At 38.6% G+C, this 18641-nt stretch overlaps 1 protein-coding gene across 1 annotated transcript in view; it reads right to left on the bottom strand.

The window, feature by feature from the left end:
• Positions 1-1478: 1478 nt before the first annotated feature.
• Positions 1479-18641, bottom strand: part of CNTNAP5 (contactin associated protein family member 5) — a 1031770-nt gene continuing 1014607 nt past the window's right edge. Inside the window, exons 22-24 of the mRNA XM_070769229.1 lie at positions 8168-8386; positions 6060-6131; positions 1479-3557 (exon numbers count right to left, since the gene is read on the bottom strand). Coding sequence (XP_070625330.1) covers positions 3361-3557; positions 6060-6131; positions 8168-8386 — 488 coding nt within the window. The 3' untranslated portion in view covers positions 1479-3360. The remainder of the gene's footprint in view (positions 3558-6059; positions 6132-8167; positions 8387-18641) is intronic.

Here is an 18641-nt window from a genome sequence, read left to right as displayed (position 1 = left end):
ACTCAGTATCCAACACAGCCCTTAGAGTATTGGGTAATAATTACTCCATGAATGAAGTACAGACCAGTTTTCTTCTTTTGTTCTGATCCTGCTCCTGCTACCCTGTAGTGGGCAATAGTCTAACAAAAGAAGGAAGTCAGGTTAGTACCATCTCTGTTATTACTCAAGGGCATAAAAACTGTTTTGAAAAAACCAGCCCTAGGATCCTTAAAATAAATATTACATTTGCAGTTCAGAGTAGAGAATAAGTGAAGCTTTTCTTAAAAAATATATCTAGAGAAGTGACAAATGTCTAACTCTCTAGACAAATTCTCCTATAAACCATAGCATTCAAACCTATGCACATAAGGAATGATGCAGCATTAAATATGTTTACGGTAAGCAAACACACCGCTGCTTACATAAATAGATTTGTTTGGTGAGAATTATATAATTGAAATGGCCCCCTTAAAATGTGAAATTTCACAGATGTTTTTGGTTTTCCTATAAAGCACATTCTATGAAATACTTTGGTAAACAGCAATTACCAAAGAGAGTTAAAGTATAGGATTATGGCGATCCAACTGGCCAACGTGTGCAGTCAGGAAACTCAAAGCAGAAAACTGTGGTTAAGGAGGCATCAGAATGCTTTCAAAGACTTTTACTTTATATTATAATTGTTCAAGGATTGAAACATACAAATCAACAGTTGCACAAAACTCCATGGATTTTGGTACCAATGAGGAAATATAGGCAGAGTTCACACTTCTTTGTCACTGAAAAGTGTGTTTTCCTTTGGAAGGAGCAGCATGCTTGCTTTCCATATACATCTAGTGAAAGTTAGTGTTCTCTGGGGTTATGAAATATTCCAACCCTGTAAAAATAAGTTTTATTTAGCCCTGAGACTCTGCTTATAAGAGTGATGTGCTGATTGCACTGTCTTGGCATTCGTCATTAAGTCTGTGATACGTAGTATGTATGGATAGATAGTCTACAGATATGGGGAGGTTTGCTGGTAGATTCTGTAGTGGAGATGTGGCAAGGATGGAGTTTCCCAAAGTTTTCACCCTACAGAACTACCCACAAGCATAAGTAGATGAGAAAAACGAATACTCCAAATCGGCCTCTGTTAGTCCTCCATTTCTTTTATCTGTACTATGTCAGCAAAATGTAGTCCCTACTTCTCAGAGACTTGAATAACGAGCAGTTCCAGTTTTATTACTCAACCTTCTTTTTCTTTCCATTTCATTATTGGAGATGCTTCAGGCTAAACCCACTGCACTACATGATGACTTTTATTTCAGGGGACAGAGGACGATGTCGCCAAGCAAAAGGCTGATTTATAAAGTCTTTTTATGGAAATAGAAAATCCAAAAGTGAACATTGGAAGTAGGAGAGAACAGGGCAGGAGGAAACAATATTTTAAGATCTTTCCTGTTATGAATGGATCATTCATCTTATTAAAGTAAGAAGGGAAAAAAAAAAAAGCCCTTGTTAGAATTACTTTAAAATAAATTTGCTAGCAAAAGGATATAATGGAAATGATTAAGTAAGAATCCACATAAAATTTTTAAAAGAGAGTGTGTCTTTAGAACACCTACTATTTGAGAAATATGATTGCAAACGAAATTCTTTCCCCATGTTCTTTGACATTGAAAGCCTGAAATAGACCTGAAATGGGGTGAAGCTGAGGAGCCCCTCATTGTGAGCCTCATCATGCAGGAAAGTGTTAAAACAGTCAGAGGTGACAGACACAAAAAGGAAAAGATGGAATTCAAATTGAGTCTGTCTTGTAAAGAGAATCAGCAAGTACTTTCCACATCTGTGGCTCATTCTGTTTGCATTCCCAGCATACTAGAACATTTATATAGTTTTCCCCTTATCTTTTTCCTGAAGATGGCCCAGAGGCAAAGAGTGAGGAATGTTCCTATAGCAAAACCACCAGGATTCTTACCACCACTTCGAGGATGAGCCCAATGATGTTGTTTCTTGAAGAAATGATGATGTTTCTCGGCTGTTTTGGTACCAAAATGATGCATACCCTGAAACATGTCACTGCCTCATCTGGGAGTTTATGCCTATAGAAGGAAGCATGTGGGGACCTTTATATACATAGGATGCAGCAGACTTGAAAATATGATGCGCTGTAGAACCTAAGGGCTCCTCTAAAATTATGAAAAGCAGTGGTAGCTTCCTGGAGCTAGTCAGAAAGCTTCATATGTCAGTTCATCCTAAACCTCCTAGAAAAAAATGGCTCAGTGGCAGACGTGGGTTATTTGTCTATTCTAAAATGTGAAACTTGTGTTTACGCTTTTCACCAGATCTTTAGTGAGGGGATGGAAGGAAAAAAATCTGTTTGGCATTTCTTTGCTTTCATGCAGTTTTTGTTTGTTGTTTGTTTGCTTTGCTTTTTGTTTTTGTCTTGTTTTTATTTTTCTTTAAAGCTGAGTTGAGATGATTTAAGCTCTTTCACAGAACCAAATACTATTTTAGACTTTGAGTTGCTTTTTGATGCAATAACTGATATATATATATATCAGTATAATAATCTCAGGAATAACCTAGCTAATATTTCTTACAAAATTAGAAGAGGCATTTTCAAAGTTATAGAACATCTACTTCCTAGCAGCTGTCTTTTTACCTCCTAGTTTCAAGCAACTATTTTCCATGCTTCTCCTAGGTTTAAGCTATGTGTGCTGTTCTAAAGTGTCAGCCCCAGGAGACAGGAGAGAGTGGTAAGAAAGGAACACAGTAATAGCTTATGACTATCAGGAGTCCTATTTTTGAAAATACTCAGGGGATAAGAGAGTGAACAATGATGATGAGTTAGGGCAATGGGCTTCCTATAGTAAGGAAAATTAACACACAACAAACCTCTCTTTTTCCTTTTAAAGTGCCACTGACACAAACCAGGCCCTAGCATCTTCCTTTTTGGTACCCTGAGTTCTCTGGTCAGAGTGGACTTGAAGTGGGGGAGGGTGTCGAGGATGATGGTTACATGCCGAAGTCACAGAGCTCAGGTTCAAGGTAAGCCTGCAAGACTGAATAGTTGCAGAACTGAAGGCTGCATCTTAGAAATCAGAAATACAGAACAGAATATGGACATGTGCACACCCATGTGTCTCTTCCTTGTCTAAAGTAGTCAAATCAATCTCTTGAGTGATCATTTTCACCATGATAAGTTTGTTAAAGAGGAAGGCAGTGGTCATAGCTGCCTAGTATTCTGGGCTAGTTTGAGGGGATAGATGCTCTGGTGAATGCAGGTATGTCCCCAAAATAAAAGGGAAACAGAGAAAGATAATGACCAAAATTAAAGTATGGGAGAAAGTGGATAAGGAGAAATCAAAAATAAAAAAGAATATGAGATGACCCTGCAGTTTTTCAGATGAAATATTCCCGCTTACACTCGCTCACTGTATTTTGTAAATCAATGTCATTTCTAAAGGAACTGTCCAAATTTTCTGGATATTCCTTCTCCTTCATCTGGTTGGTGCGATGTGACTGCTTATGCTGGTAAAGGAAGCGGCTCATGATGCCAATGATCGAGAAGATGATGAATATCACCACTGCTATTACTCCTGTTGAGAAAGAGGGACAAGAGAGAAGGCAATTATCACAGATCATCTGATCAGGAGAAAGAATTTAAAGAAGACAACAAGGTCACTTAGGACAAAGAACCAAACAAAAACAAACAAGCAACAAACTCTGCCACGTGTCCAGAAATAAACACAGGCTAAAATGTTTTCAGACTTCAGTTAGCAAAAAAACCCCTCTTTCAGACTAGTGACGGAGCAAGGCAGTTTATATCAGAGAAGGTTATATTTAACAGACTAAGAATGTCATCAAATAAACATGAAATCAGACTAGAAAATGATCTCTTAATAAATTCCTTCAAGACTTGCCTTCAAGAATATGCCTGAATCACTTTTAATTAGCACACTTCTTTGTCACCTTGCAAATAAGTAAGTATCTTAGAACTATTTCAGCACCCTAGAAAATAATATTTAAGTATCTCACTTCCCGGTACATACACTATGGGTGTAAATTTGTTTGCAATATATGTTTGCTTTACTAAAAATGTCTTATTAATAATGAAATGCTTACTAAACATTCAGGGCATTTTACCCTGCTGCATACTCTGTAAGATGCAGGGTAGTCTGAAGATGGTACCCTTCTGTCTTCCAGAGTCAACTACAATAGCAAATGTCTGCCCTACTGTGTCACATTCTCCCCTACTTTGGATTGATTGTATGTGATTTTACTGGACCTACTTGGCAAGTCATCCTCACTGATCCTAAGGTCTTGACCCTACCTTTGGCAGGAATTCTCTTGAGAAGTGAATAGCAAAGTCAGCAAAGGATGGTAAAAATGTGGATACTGTCAAATTTCTAAAGAGAAAAAGAATCTATAGAAGAAAGAATGTTTCTCAACATTAAAATCTTTGAAAAATATTTATGATATTCAAAGATAAATTCATTCCTAATAAAGTATATTTTCTGCCGTTTTCTTATCTAAGTAGAATGACTCTTGAGACAAAATGTTTATTTTAAAAAGTAAGATCCTAAACCATGATATAACATTTTCCCCAACTATTTTAGAACAAGGCAAAGTAAAACCAGGTAAGTTAACCAACCTAGAAATAAACTGGGTATAGTGAGTGATACCCAGGAATGGGCTGCAACTTTAAGAGATGAAATACAGAACTGGTTTCTACTTCTTCAGGACATGGAATATTTAGGGTGGGAGGCTGTGAACTCCCATGAATTTTCTTCAGGGGTTGGGGTGAATATCCTGTTCTTAGACTCAAGGAAGCCTATACACTAGTGGGAAAAAGTCAGCAGTCACTAAAGTCTTTTACTACTTGTCAAATGAAAAATTATGTGAAGAGAAATAGGCATCAAATGGTTTCCTATATTTCTTGTTGCAAAACAAAAATCAACTTGGACTTTATTCCTGAAGCAGGAATTCAAGCCAGACATTTGAAGAACTTCGTTAAGGAAACGTGTGTATGTGTATGTGTATGTGTGTGTCTTCCTCACAATCTTATTGTAATTATGCACCTCTGTGCTCCCCTTGCCAGTTGTGCTGCCTTCCTTAAAACACCACTCACTGGTTCTGTTGTTACCTGTTTACCCACCCCATCCCACCCGACCCCAGCCAAGCTGTGAGTTCTTACAGGGCAGCATCCATGTTTTTCGTCATTCTACTTCTACACTTAGTGCTGGTCCTGACCCGTAATGGGGCTCATTCCATAGATGTTAAATAAATGGTTACTGTTGATTTTTAAGAGCAAACTCCATCTGGTGTAGAACAGCTCATCTAGCCTGCCAGAAGGCAGAGATAGGGGCACTGTGAGGACCCTGGTTCTCAGATGGAAATGAATTCAGTCTCTCACAGGCATCTTCCATTAAACAAGGTTTGGGAGTCATTCTGTGTTGCAAGGCCCAGATGGACAAATCAAGCTCCCGGAGGTAGCAGCCAAGCTGAGGAAGAATACAAAGTGGAGAAACCAAGAGGCAGGGAGAAAATGGAGAAGTAAGGGAGGAGAAGGGAAGGCAGGGTTCACAGCAGAGCAGACAAGATCTGCCTCTGTAACCATATGTGTTGCTGGATTGGAAACTACAGTCCTGTGGGCTTCACCCTGCTCATTTGATCCACTTGGTGGAGAAAACCCGACAGGATGATGGCTTTGCCCATCTGTTTATGCCAACATGGCTTCTTTCCATATGTAGTTTTATTGGTTTGCTTTGTTTGTGCTTTAGGAAAAATGACAACTGGATGAGATCAACAGGATGCATGCTGCCTGTCTCGAAGTAAATTATCCAGCTGTTGACTCTGTGCTCAGCTGCCTGGTGGTTGAAGGGAAAGAAGATTCCATGGAGCTGCTGGTACCTGGCCTGGGGGAAGGGTGTCTTCGATCATCAAAGCATTATGACTATTCATGAAAAGGCTCACATTCTTGCAGATCATGCAGGGCTCTGGGTGCTGGATGGCCACAATTGAGGAAGAATTCAGATAATTCCTCCAGACCACAGAATCACTTATGTCTGTTCTGCTTTCAGCCACAAATCATGGTTTACCTCCAATGATGGCCGAGTCACTTCGCACTGCATTGGTGAGTGGTTCCCGCTCATCTGTCTTCCCAAAAAGATCTGAAAGGAGTAAAAGACACTCAAAGTCCTAGCAGAAGGTCTACAATATGCAGTTGAGATGATACACCTGTGGGTTAGACCAGGTGATCTCAGAGAGTTAGTAGCTGGCATTTTGGAAGGAACCCAAACAAGCATATACAGAAAAAAAAAAAAAAGAGTATTTGAAGTACTCTGCTTATACCCCATACTTGCATGATTCTGTTAGATTCTATATAAGCTGTAATATAAGGGGTTAAACAAAGTGATGGTGGTATTATGTCTGCTTTATTCTACTGCTTACCTCTCAGCCTACTTTTGATGTCCTTTTCTGCTTTGCTGGACAGTTTCTATACATGACAACACCTTCTTCCCTCAATCACACTTGCCTCTGCTTCAGAGGTTTCTTTCATTACAAGAGATTTATGAGCTCATTGGCAGGAAAGAACAAAAGTGTTGGTGCATTAACACACCCAGGAAACCCTCACTAGAGGGTTTTACTAGATGTGCATTAACATATATGTTTTTTGTTTGTTTGTTTTTTAAAGAGCATCAAGTTTGAAGGCACCTAGACCTGGGTTCTAATCTTTGCTCTGACACTTATCAGTCTGGTGACACTGAACTATGTACATTTTAAAACAACAACCTGCAAAGGTATTAAAATGGGTTAATGATCCTAGAGGTATCCATATAGTGCACATAAAATTTTCAGGACTTACAGCACCTATCATTAGTACTGCTCTATCATTTAATTCTCTGAAAATGACTCCAACATGATTATTGTTTTTCCCATTTTCACAGATACCAAAGCTATTAAGTAACCTGCCAAAAATTCCATAGTCTAGCATTGGAAGATTCAGAACACAAATCAAGCCCAGCCAAGTGTCACATTCACGTACTTTTCTAGGATACATACCTGACTGCTGCCAAGAAAACACCAAGATCAGTAATAAGAAGGTAGCAAAAAAACTCTATGCCCTTTCTTTGCTCATAATTCATAACTTATTTGGCAATTGATGAACATACCTGACTAAATTAAATCCTAAGAATACTTCTAGACACCTAGGATGATGGTGACTAATAAAGCTAGAAAAGGTATTTCAAGGAGTGGTAGAATAAGAGAAGATATGTGGATGATACTACCATGGGGCTTTCCTATTATTAAGGAAGGTTGGTTTTAATCACATGAATTTTATTAGTTCAAAGACCAGCTTACCTTCCTGTCCTCAAAACTCCTCAATCCTCAGAGCAGTAGCCACTTTAAATAGTAGTGAAAAAATAAATATACCTACATACATATATGGGCTTCCCTGATAGCTCAGTTGGTAAATAATCCACCTGCAATGAAGGAGATCCTGGTTCAATTCCTGGATTGGGAAGATCCACTGGAGAAGGGAAAGGTTACCCACTCCAGTATTCTTGGGCTTCCCTTGTGGCTCAACTGGTAAAGAATCTGCCTGCAATGTGGGATACCTGGTTTCAATCCCTGGGTTGGGAAGATCCCCTGGAGAATGGAAAGGCTACGCTCTCCAGCATTCTGGCCTGGAGAATTCCATGGACTTTATAGTCCATGGGGTCACAAAGAGTCAGACATGACTAAGTGACTTTCACTCACTCACTCACAGACATATATGTATGCATTTCTAACTACTCATTATATTAGAAGTTGTTGTTTGATAGCTAAATCCTGTCCAACTCTTTTTGCGACCCTGTGTACTGTAGCCTTCTAGGATCCTCTGTCCATGGGATTTCCCAGGCAAGAATATTGGAGGGGGTAGCCATTTCCTTCTCCAGGGGATCTTCCTGACCCAGGGATAGAACCTGCGTCTTCTGCTTAGCAGGCAAATTATTTACCACTGAGCCACCTCGGAAGCTCTATATTAGAAATAGGATTATTTAAATATATTAAATATCAATCTAAGAAACCAGTCATAATTCTTAACTGCCTGTAATCATACAAGGTAAGGAATTGATTCACGTTAGCCTTTAGCCTGAAAGCTTCTTGAAGACATCTACGTAGTACTGGTGAAAGAAGTTTCATGGAGTATTTTCTTGCACACCTGATGAGGAGTGCACCGTGGTCACCGCATTCACATCCGAATCCATCAGAGAGGCACAGCTGGATTCTATCAAGGCCCCTTGGATGGTTATAGGTGCAGTGGTAGAATGGCGCAGGGCTGCCTTCAGTGGTGTAATATGGTTGTATTGGACTGAGGCCAGACACCCAACAAAACCCAGGGCATTGGCTTTAGCAACTTCAGCATCCAATCCAAGATTCTCTGCAATGTGAAAAACAATTAGTTAAAAAAAAAAAAAAAAAACTGCTCCATCTTCACGTTAAGTAATGTTTGAAATTACAGAAAGTGCCTTTTTATTCTTTGAATAAAGGAAATTGTCCTTTCTTTGTCTTCATCTACTTTCTCAAAAGTCTACCCAAAATATGTGTCAATACATCAACCACATATCACAGAAAATTGCTTGGGCTATTTTGCCTTGAGATAATGTTTCAAACTTCTAAATTTTCATTCATGTATTTTATGAACTGTAACAAATACTTAATAAATCTCCTCTACACTCTAGATGTTTTATATTACAGAATTTAGATCATTATCCCCATCACAATTTATTTATGGATGCTGGTGATTAATTCAAGCATACTACAATACTCATTACAATACTTCACTCAAAATGATAGTAAGAAAAAAAGTGAAATGAGGCAGAGATAGGAAATTTAAAGTGATCCTCTCAAAAGTTTATCATGTTTGGTGTTTTCAGCAGCTTGTATACACTATATACTAATACATTTTCATACACTAATAGCTTGACCATATATTCAAGATTTTCACATGCTTAGTTCTGTCCATATTACTGACTGGTGAGCATGGATTTTCTATGACAGCACTCAATCTCCCAAAGTGTCTTTGAGTTTTTATAAAAGATAATGAGGGAATCATTTATGAATCATGGCGAGATCAAATGTCTCATTTTCTTCAAGATTTGTGGTAATATTACTCAGTATGCCATTTCTTTATTTTAATAAGGATCATTTGAACAAATTTCTGTGATGCAATTGCATAAGATGACAAAGCAGGATGGACTTTCCCCCCTCTTTTAAAGCATAACAGTTTTAATAGACCTAGATGGTTCAAATAGTTATTTTATTATGATAATAGGCTTATTTTCTGGAAGAAGACAAGGACTTTCAATCAGATTAATTATAATTTACTTCCAGTCATTAATGATCAAAAAGTGCTTCCAAGGATCATCAAGCAAGCATTTTGTTGGCCACATTTAGGGAAGTTATATAGTGGACATATAGAGGAAAATTAGAAACTAATATCCCTCAACAACGCTATGTCTACTTTTGACCTTATTATTATTCCTTCCTGAGCAACGCCCATGTAAACCTCACTAATTTATCATCCCTCTTATCTTACAGGAAAATAAAAGAAATTATGTGTATTAATTCAATGTGGCTGTTGTAAAAAATTGTTGTTGATGTTGCTGAGTCACTCAGTCATGTCCAACTCTTTGCTACCCCATGGACTGCACCACTAGGCTTCCCTGTCCTTCACCATTTCCCAGCGCTTTCTCAAACTTATGTTCCCTGAGTCAGTGATGCCATCCACCATTTCATCCTCTGTCATCCCCTTCTCCTTCTTCCTTCAGTCTTTCCCAGCATCAGGGTCTTCTCTAATGAGTCAGCTCTTTGCATCAGGTGGTCAAAGTACTGGAGCTTCAGCTTCAGCATCACTCCTTCCAATGAACATTCAGGACTAATTTCCTCTAGGATGGACTGGTTTGATCTCCTTGCAGTTCAAGGGACTCTCAAGAGTCTTCTCCAACACCACAGTTCATAAGCATCAATTTTTCAGCAATCAGCCTTCTTTATGGTCCAATTTTCACATCCATACATGACTACTGGAAAACCATAGTTTTGACTAGACAGAACTTTGCCAGCAAAGTAATGCCTCTGCTTTCTAGTATGCTGTCTAGGATGGTCATAGCTTTTCTTCCAAGGATCAGCATCTTTTAATTTCATGGCTGCAGTAATAATCTGCAGTGATTTTGGAGCCTAAGAAAATGCAGTCTGTCACTGTTTCCATTGTTTCTCTATCTATTTGCTGTGAGGTAATGGGACTAGATGCCATGATCTTTGTTTTTTGAATGCTAAGCTTTAAGCCAGCTTTTTCACTCTCCCCTTTCACCTTCATCAAAAGGCTCTTTAGTTCCTCTTCACTTTCTGCCATAAGGATGGTGTCATCTGCCTATCTGAGTTTACAGATATTTCTCCCCACAATATTGATTCCAGCTTGTATTTTATACAGCCTGGTATTTCTCATGATATACTCTGCACAGAAGGTAAATGAACAGATTGACAATATACAGCCTTGACATATTCCTTTCCCAATATGGAACCAGTCTCTTGCCGCTCGAGACTCCCTAGCACTCACAGGAGAAGATGATTGCATGTCCTTCTACTTCACCATCTTGAAGCATTTGATCACATGGATCACAAGCCTTGTCTGACTCAATGAAACCATGATCCATGTCATATAGGGCCAGCCAAGATGGATGGGTCATGATGGAGAGTTCTGTAAATGTGGTCCACTGGAGAAGGGAATGGCAAACCACTTCAACATTCTTGCCTTGAGAACCCCATGAACAGTATGACAATGCATAAAGATATGACACTGAAAGATGAACGCCCCAGGTCAGTAGGTGCCCAATATGCTACTGGAGAAGAGCAGAGAAATTATAAGAAATTAGCATAAACTTAAACAACTTAGCATATAACAACACATGCTTTGTCTTACAGCTCTGCAGAAGTCTAATACAGGTTCCCACTGAGCTAAAATCAAGATGCTGTCAATTTGCTTTTTTTGCTAGAGGCTCCAGGGGATAACCCATCTCTTTGTCTTTTCTTTTGTTCTCTTTCTTTAAATTTATTTATTTTAATTAGAGGCTAATTACTTGACAATATTGCAGTGGTCTTTGCCACACAGTGACATGAATCAGCCACGGGTGTTCATGTGTCCCCTATCCTGAACCCCCCACCCACTTCCCTCCCATCCCATCCTTCAGGGTTGTCCCAGTGCACCAGCCCTGAGCGCCCTGTCTCATGCATCGAAACTAGACTGACGATCTAGTTAACATATGGTAATATACATGTGTCAATGCTAATCTCTCAAATCATCCCACCCTTGCCTTCTTCCACAGAATCCAAAATTCTGTTCTTTACATCTGTGTCTCTTTTACTATCTCACATATAGGGTCAACGTTACCATATTTCTAAATTCCATATATATGCATTAATATACTGTATTGGTGTTTTTCTTTCTGACTTACTTCACTCTGTATAACAGGTTCCAGTTTCATCCACCTCATTAGAACTGATTCAAACGCTTTCTTTTTAATGGCTGAGTAATATTCCATTGTGTATATGCACCACAGCTTTCTTATCCATTCGTCTGCTGATGGACTTCTTAGATTGCCTCCATATCTAGCTATTGTAAATAGTGCTGCGATGAATATGGGGGTACACGTGTCTCTTTCAATTCTGGTTTCCTCAGTGTGTATGCCCAGCAGTGGGATTGCTGGGTCATATAGCAGTTCTATTTCCAGTTTTTAAGGGAATATCCACGCTGTTTTCTATAGTGGCTCTACTAGTTTGCATTCTCACCAACAGTGTAAGAGGGTTCCCTTTTCTCCCCCCACCCCCCCCGACCTCCAGCATTTATTGTTTGTAGACTTTTTGATAGCAGCCATTCTGTCCAGTGTAAGACGGTACCTCATTGTGGTTTTGACTTGCATTTCTCTGATAATGAGTGATGTTGAGCATCTTTTCATGTGTTTGTTAGCCATCTGCATGTCTTCTTTGGAGAAACATCTGTTTAGTTCTTTGGCCCATCTTTTGATTGGGTCGTTTATTTTTCTGGAATTGAGCTGCATGAGCTGCTTGTATATATTTTAGATTAATTCTTTGTCAGTTCCTTAATTTGCTATTATTTTTTCCCATTCTGAAAGGAGAGAGTTGGCTTAAAGCTCAACATTCAGAAAACTAAGATCATGGCATCCGGTCCCATCACTTTATGGCAAATAGATGGGGAAACAGTGCAAACAGTGGCTGATTTTATTTTTCTGGGCTCCAAAATCATGGCAGATGGTGATTGCAGGCATGAAATTAAAAGATTCTTGCTCCTTGGAAGGGAAGTTATGACCAACCTAGACAGTATATTAAAAAGTAGAGACATTATTTGTCAACAAAGGTCCATCTAGTCAAGGCTATGGTTTTTCCAGTAGTCATGTATGGATGTGAAAGTTGGACTGTGAAGAAAGCTGAGCGCCGAAGAATTGATGCTTTTGAACTGTGGTGTTGGAGAAGACTCTTGAGAGTCCCTTGGACTACAAGGAGATCCAACCAGTCCATCCTAAAGGAGATCAGTCCTGGGTGTTCATTGGAGGGCCTGATGTTGAAGCTGAAACTCCAATACTTTGGCCACCTGATGTGGAGAGCTGACTCATTTGAAAAGACCCTGATGCTGGGAAAGATTGAGGGCAGAAGAAGAAGGGGACAACAGAGGATGAGATGGTTGGATGGCATCACCGACACAATGGACATGGGTTTGGGTGGACTCCAGGACTTGCTGATGGACAGGGAGACCTTGCATGCTGTGGTTCATGGGATTGCAAAGAGTCGGACATGACTAAGCAACTGAACTGAACTGAACTCTCCTATTCTGAAGGCTGTCTTTTCACCTTGCTTATAGTTTCCTTCGTTGTGTAAAAGCTTTTAAGTTTGATTAGGTCCCATTTGTTTATTTTTGCTTTTATTTCCATTACTCTGGGAGGTGGGTCATGGAGGATCCTGCTATGATTTACGTTAGAGCGTGTTTTGCCTGTTTTCCTTTAGGAGTTTTATAGTTTCTGGTCTTATATTTAGACCTTTAATCCATTTTTGACCTTATTTTTGTGTATGGTGTTAGAAACTGTTCTAGTTTCATTCTTTTACAAGTGGTTGACCAGTTTTCCCACCACCACTTGTTAAAGAGGTTGTCTTTTCTCCATTGTATATTCTTGCCTCCTTTGTCAAAGATAAGGTGTCCATAGGTGTGTGGATTTATCTCTGGGTTTTCTATTTTGTTCCATTGATCTATGTTTCTGTCTTTGTGCCGGTACCATACTGTCTTGATGACTTGTAGCTTTGTAGTATAGCCTGAAGTCAGGCAGGTTGATTCCTCCAGTTCCATTCTTCTTTCTCAAGATTGCTTTGGCTATTTGAGGTTTATTATTTGTGAAATTATTTGTTCTAGTTCTCTGAAAAATACTGTTGGTAGCTTGATAGGGGTTGCATTGAATCTATAGATTGCTTTTGGTAGTATACTCATTTTCACTATATTGATTCTTCCAATCCATGAACACAGTATATTTCTCCATCTATTTGTGTCATCTTTGATTCTTTTATCAGTGTTTTACAGTTTTCTATATAAAAGTCTTTTGTTTCTTTAGGTAGATTTATTTATTTATTATTTCTTTAGGTAGAAATATTTTATTTGTTTCGTTGTAATGGTGAATGGAATTGTTTCTTTAATTTTCTTTGTGTTTTCTTATTGTTAGTGTATAGGAATGCAAGGGATTTATGTGTATTAATTTTATATCCTGCAACTTTACTATATTCATTTATTAGCTCTAGTAATTTTCTGGTGGTGTCTTTAGGATTTTGTAGAGGATCATATCATCTTTATGTAGAGGATCATATCATCTACAAACAGTGAGAGTTTTACTTCTTCTTTTCCAATCGGGATTCCTTTTCATTCTTTTTCTGCTCTGATTGCTGTGGCTAAAACTTCCAAAACCATGTTGAATAGTAGTGGTAAGAATGGGCACCCTTGTCTTGTTCCTGACTGTAGGGGAAATGCTTTCAATTTTTCACCATTGAAGATAATGTTTGCTGTGGGTTTGCCATATATAGCTTTTATTTTGTTGAGGTATGTTCCTTGTATGCCCGCTTTCTGGAAGGTTTTTTATCATAAATGGATGTTGAATTTCCCAAAGGCTTTCTGTGATCTATTGAGATAATCATACGGGTTTTGTCTTTCAATTTGTTAATGTGGTATATCACATCGATTGGTTTGTGAATACTGAAGAATCCTTGCATCCCTGGGATAAAGCCCACTTGGTCATGATGTATGATCTTTTTAATATGTTATTGGACTCTGTTTGCTAGAATTTTGTTAAGGATTTTTGCATCTATGTTCATCAGTGATATTGGCCTGTAGTTTTCTTTTTCTGTGGCACGTTTGTCTGGTTTTGGTATTAGGGTGATGGTGGCCTCACAGAGTGAGTTTGGCAGTTTACCTTCCTCTGTTATCTTCTGGAAGAGTTTGAGTAGGATAGGTGTTAGCTCTTCTCTAAATTTTTGGTAGAATTCAGCTGGGAAGCCATCTGGTCCTGGGCTTTTGTTTGTTTGGAAAAAATTTTATTACAGTTTCAATTTCAGTAGTTGTGATGGGTCTGTTAAGGTTTTCTATTTCTTTCTGGTTCAGTTTTGGAAGGTTATAGTTTTCTAAGAATTTTTCCATTTCTTCCAAGTTGTCCATTTTATTGGCATATAGTTGCTGATAGTAGTCTCTTATGATCCTTTGTATTTCTGTGTTGTCTGTTGTGATTTCTCCATTTTCATTTCTAATTTTGTTGATTTGATTCTTCTCCCTTTTTTTCTTGAGGAGTCTGGCTAATGGTTTGTCTATTTTATTTATCTTCTCAAAGAACCAGCTTTTAGTTTTGTTGATTTTTGCTATAGTCTCCTTTGTTTCTTTTTCATTTATTTCTGCCTTAATTTTTATGATTTCTTTCCTTCCACTAATCCTGGGTTTCTTCATTTGCTCTTTTTCTAGTTGCTTTAGGTGTAAAGTTAGTTTATTTATTTGAATCTTCTCTTGTTTCTTGAGGTAAGCTTGTATTGCCATGAACTTTCCCCTTGGCACCGCTTTTGCTGAATCCCATAGGGTTTGGGTTGTTGTGTTTTCAAGTTCATTCGTTTCTATGCATATTTTTATTTCTTCTGTGATTTGTTGCTTATTCAGAAACATATTGTTTAGCCTCCATATGTTTGTATTTTTGATATTTTTTTTCCTGTAGTTGATATCTAATCTTACCACATTGTGATCAGAAAAGATGTTTGAAATGATTTCAATTTTTTGAATTTACCAAGGTTAGATTTATGGTGCAGGATGTGATCTATCTTGGAGAATGTTCCATGTGCACTTGAGAAAAAGTTGAAATTCACTGTTTGGGGGTGAAATGTCCCATAGATATCAATTAGATCTAACTGGTCCATTGTATCATTTAAAGTTTGTGTTTCCTTGCTAATTTAATTTTAGTTCATCCATAGGTGTGAGTGGGGTATTAAAGTCTCCCACTATTGTGTTACTGTTAATTTCCCCTTTCATACTTGTTAGCTTTTGCCTTACATATTGCAATGCTTCTATGTTGGGTGCATATATATTTATAATTGTTATATCTTCTTCTTGGATTGATCCTTTGATCATTATGTAGTGTCCTTCTTTGCCTGTTTTCACGACCTTTATTTCAAAGTCTATTTTATCTGATATAAGTATTGCTACTCCCACTTTCTTTTGGTCTCCGTTTCCATGAGATATCTTTTTCCAGCCCTTCACTTTCAGTCTGTATAAGTTCCTTGTTTTGAGGTGGGTTTCTTGTAGACAGCATAGATAGGTGTCTTGTTTGTGTATCCACTCAACCAGTCTTTGTCTTTTGGTTGGGGCATTCAACACATTTACATTTAAGGTAATTATTAGTAAGTATGATCCCTTTGCCATTTACTTTGTTGTTTTGGGTTCGAGTTTATAAACCTTTTCTGTGTTTCCTGTCTAGAGAAGATCCTTTAGCATTTGTTGAAGAGCTGGTTTGGTGATGCTGAATTCTCTCAGCTTTTGCTTGTGTAAAGCTTTTGTTTTCTCCTTCATATTTGAATGAGATCCTTTCTGGGTATTGTAATCTGGGCTGTAGATTTTTCTTTGTCACCACTTTAAGTATGTCCTGCCATTCCTTTCTGCTCTGAAAAGTTTCTGTTGAAAGATGAGCTGTTATCCTTATGGGAATCCCCTTGTGTGTTATTTGTTGTTTTTCCCTTGCTGCTTTTAATATTTGCTCTTTGTGTTTGATCTTCATTAATTTGATTAATATGTGTCTTGGGGTGTTTTGCCTTGGGTTTATCCTGTTTAAGACTCTCTGAGTTTCTTGGACTTGGGTGGCTATTTCCTTCCCCATTTTAGGGAAGTTTTCAACTATTATCTCCTCAAGTATTTTCTGATAGCTTTTCAGTCTTCTTATTCTGGGACTCCTATGATTGAAATATTGAGGCATTTAATATTGTCCTAGAGGTCTCTGAGGTTGTCCTCATTTCTTTTTTTTTTCCCCCTCTCTGCTTCATTTATTTCCACCATTCTATCTTCCATCTAACTTATCGTATCTTGTGCCTCAATTATTCTATTGTTGGTTCCTTCTAGAGTGCTTTTGATCCCAATTATTGCATTATTCATTATTGATTTACTCTTTTTTATTTCTTATAGGTCTTTGTTAAACATTTCTTGAATTTTCTCAATCCTCATTTCCAGTGTATTTATCTGTAACTCTATTTTGTTTTCAAGATTTTGGATCACATTTACTATCATCATTCTGAATTCTTTATCAGGTAGACTCCCTATCTCCTCCTCTTTTGTTTGGTTTCATGGGCGTTTATTATGTTCCTTTACCTGCTGAATATTTCTCTGCCTTTTCATTTTGTTTAGATTACTGTTTTTGCAGTGGCCTTTCTGTAGGCTAGAAGTTTGTGGTTCTTTTTTATTGTGGAGGTCGCTCCCTGTGGGTGGGGTTGGACTAGTGGCTTGTCAAGGTTTCCTGGTTAGGGAAGCTTGCATCTGTGTTCTGTTGGGTGGAGCTTTATCTCTTCTCTCTGGAGTGTAATGAAGTATCCAGTAGTGAGTTCTGAGGTGTCTGTGGGTTTGGTGTGACTTTGGGCAGCCTATATTTTAATGCTCAGGGCTGTGTTCCTGCATTGCTGGATAATTAGCTTGGTATGTTTTGCTCTGGAACTTGTTGGCTCTTGGGTGGTGCTTGGTTTCAGTGTAGGTATGGAGGTTTTTGGAATAGCTCTTGCCAATTAATGTTCATGAAGTCAGGAGTTTTCTGGGGTCTCAAGTTTTGAATTTCAGCCTTCTGCCTCTGGGTTTTAGTCTTATTCTTACAGTAGCATCAAGACTTCTCTATCCATACAGCACAGATGATAAAACATCTAGGTTAATGGTGAAAAGATTCTCCATAGTGAGGGACACCCAGAGAGGTTCACAGATTTACATGGAGAGGAGAAGAGGGAGGAAGGAAATAGAGGTGACCAGGAGGAGAAGAAAAGTGGAGAGAGCAATCTCGCCAGCAATCAATTCCCTGCATGCTCTCCACAGTCTGGAACACTCAGAGATGTTCAAAGAATTACATAGAGAAGCAAAGAGGGAGGAGGGAGAAAAAGGTGACTAGGAGAAGAGGGGGAGTCAAAAAGGGAGAGACCAATTGAGCCGGTAATTGGTCCCCTAAGTGTTTCCCACAGCCCAGAACTGCCAGAGAGATTCACAGAATTAAGTAGAAAAGTGAAGGGGAAGGGAGGAGATAGAGGTGACCTGAGGGAGAAAAGAGAGAGTCAAAAGGGGAGAGAGCAATCAAGCCAGTAATCACATCCCTAAGTAAAAATGGGTACTGAAGATTGGATTCTTAAAGGTACAAAATTGATAACAAAAACCGTAAAGCAAAAATTAAAAATCTAGAGTAGAGGTTAGAGTCTCAAAAATACAATATTAAAAATACAAAACAAAATCAATCACAAAAATTATAATATATATATATGAAATTTGCTTTAGAATTTAAAAATGATAATAGTAAAAATATATCTAGGCATTTCTCTGGAGTTTTTGAGGCCAGTGTGGTGTCAATTCAGTTGCAGATAGTTTCTTGTTCCAGCTTATACCTTTTTTCAAGGTCTATAGGCTCCTTCCAATGCTTAGCCAATGTTAACTACAGGGTTTTAATCTGTTTCACCTGTCACTTCCAGAGTGGTTCCCTCTTCTTTATTTTGGCTTCCTCTGTTTGCAAGTCTCTTCAGTGTCTAATTTCTGCCCTGACACAAGAGGGTGAAGGTGGTCACTTATTTAGGCTCACTTGTTCAGGTGTGCTGTGGGGAGGGAGGAACACTGGAAAGAAATATCACTGGCTTGTGTGGGGAGTGCTCGCAGTGTATGGACCACACTGGGTTTGCCCCAGCTCACGGCAGCATGTGCTTTCCCAGCCTACACTGCTCAGGCTCCAGGTTGCTCTGCAAGGGAACTGTCCAAAGCAGACCTGTGTTTCGTCCACTTTCCAGGTCTAAGCTGCTCAGGCAGGCTCAGGTTCTCGGGTACTCCACAAAGGCACAGACTCAGGCATGCATTGTGTGCTCTTCCCAGGTCTGAGCAGCTCAGGCAA

This window comes from Bos indicus, chromosome 2 (assembly GCF_029378745.1).
Source record: "Bos indicus isolate NIAB-ARS_2022 breed Sahiwal x Tharparkar chromosome 2, NIAB-ARS_B.indTharparkar_mat_pri_1.0, whole genome shotgun sequence".
Taxonomy (NCBI): Eukaryota; Metazoa; Chordata; class Mammalia; order Artiodactyla; family Bovidae; genus Bos; species Bos indicus.
This window is presented reverse-complemented; position numbering and strand designations above follow the sequence as displayed.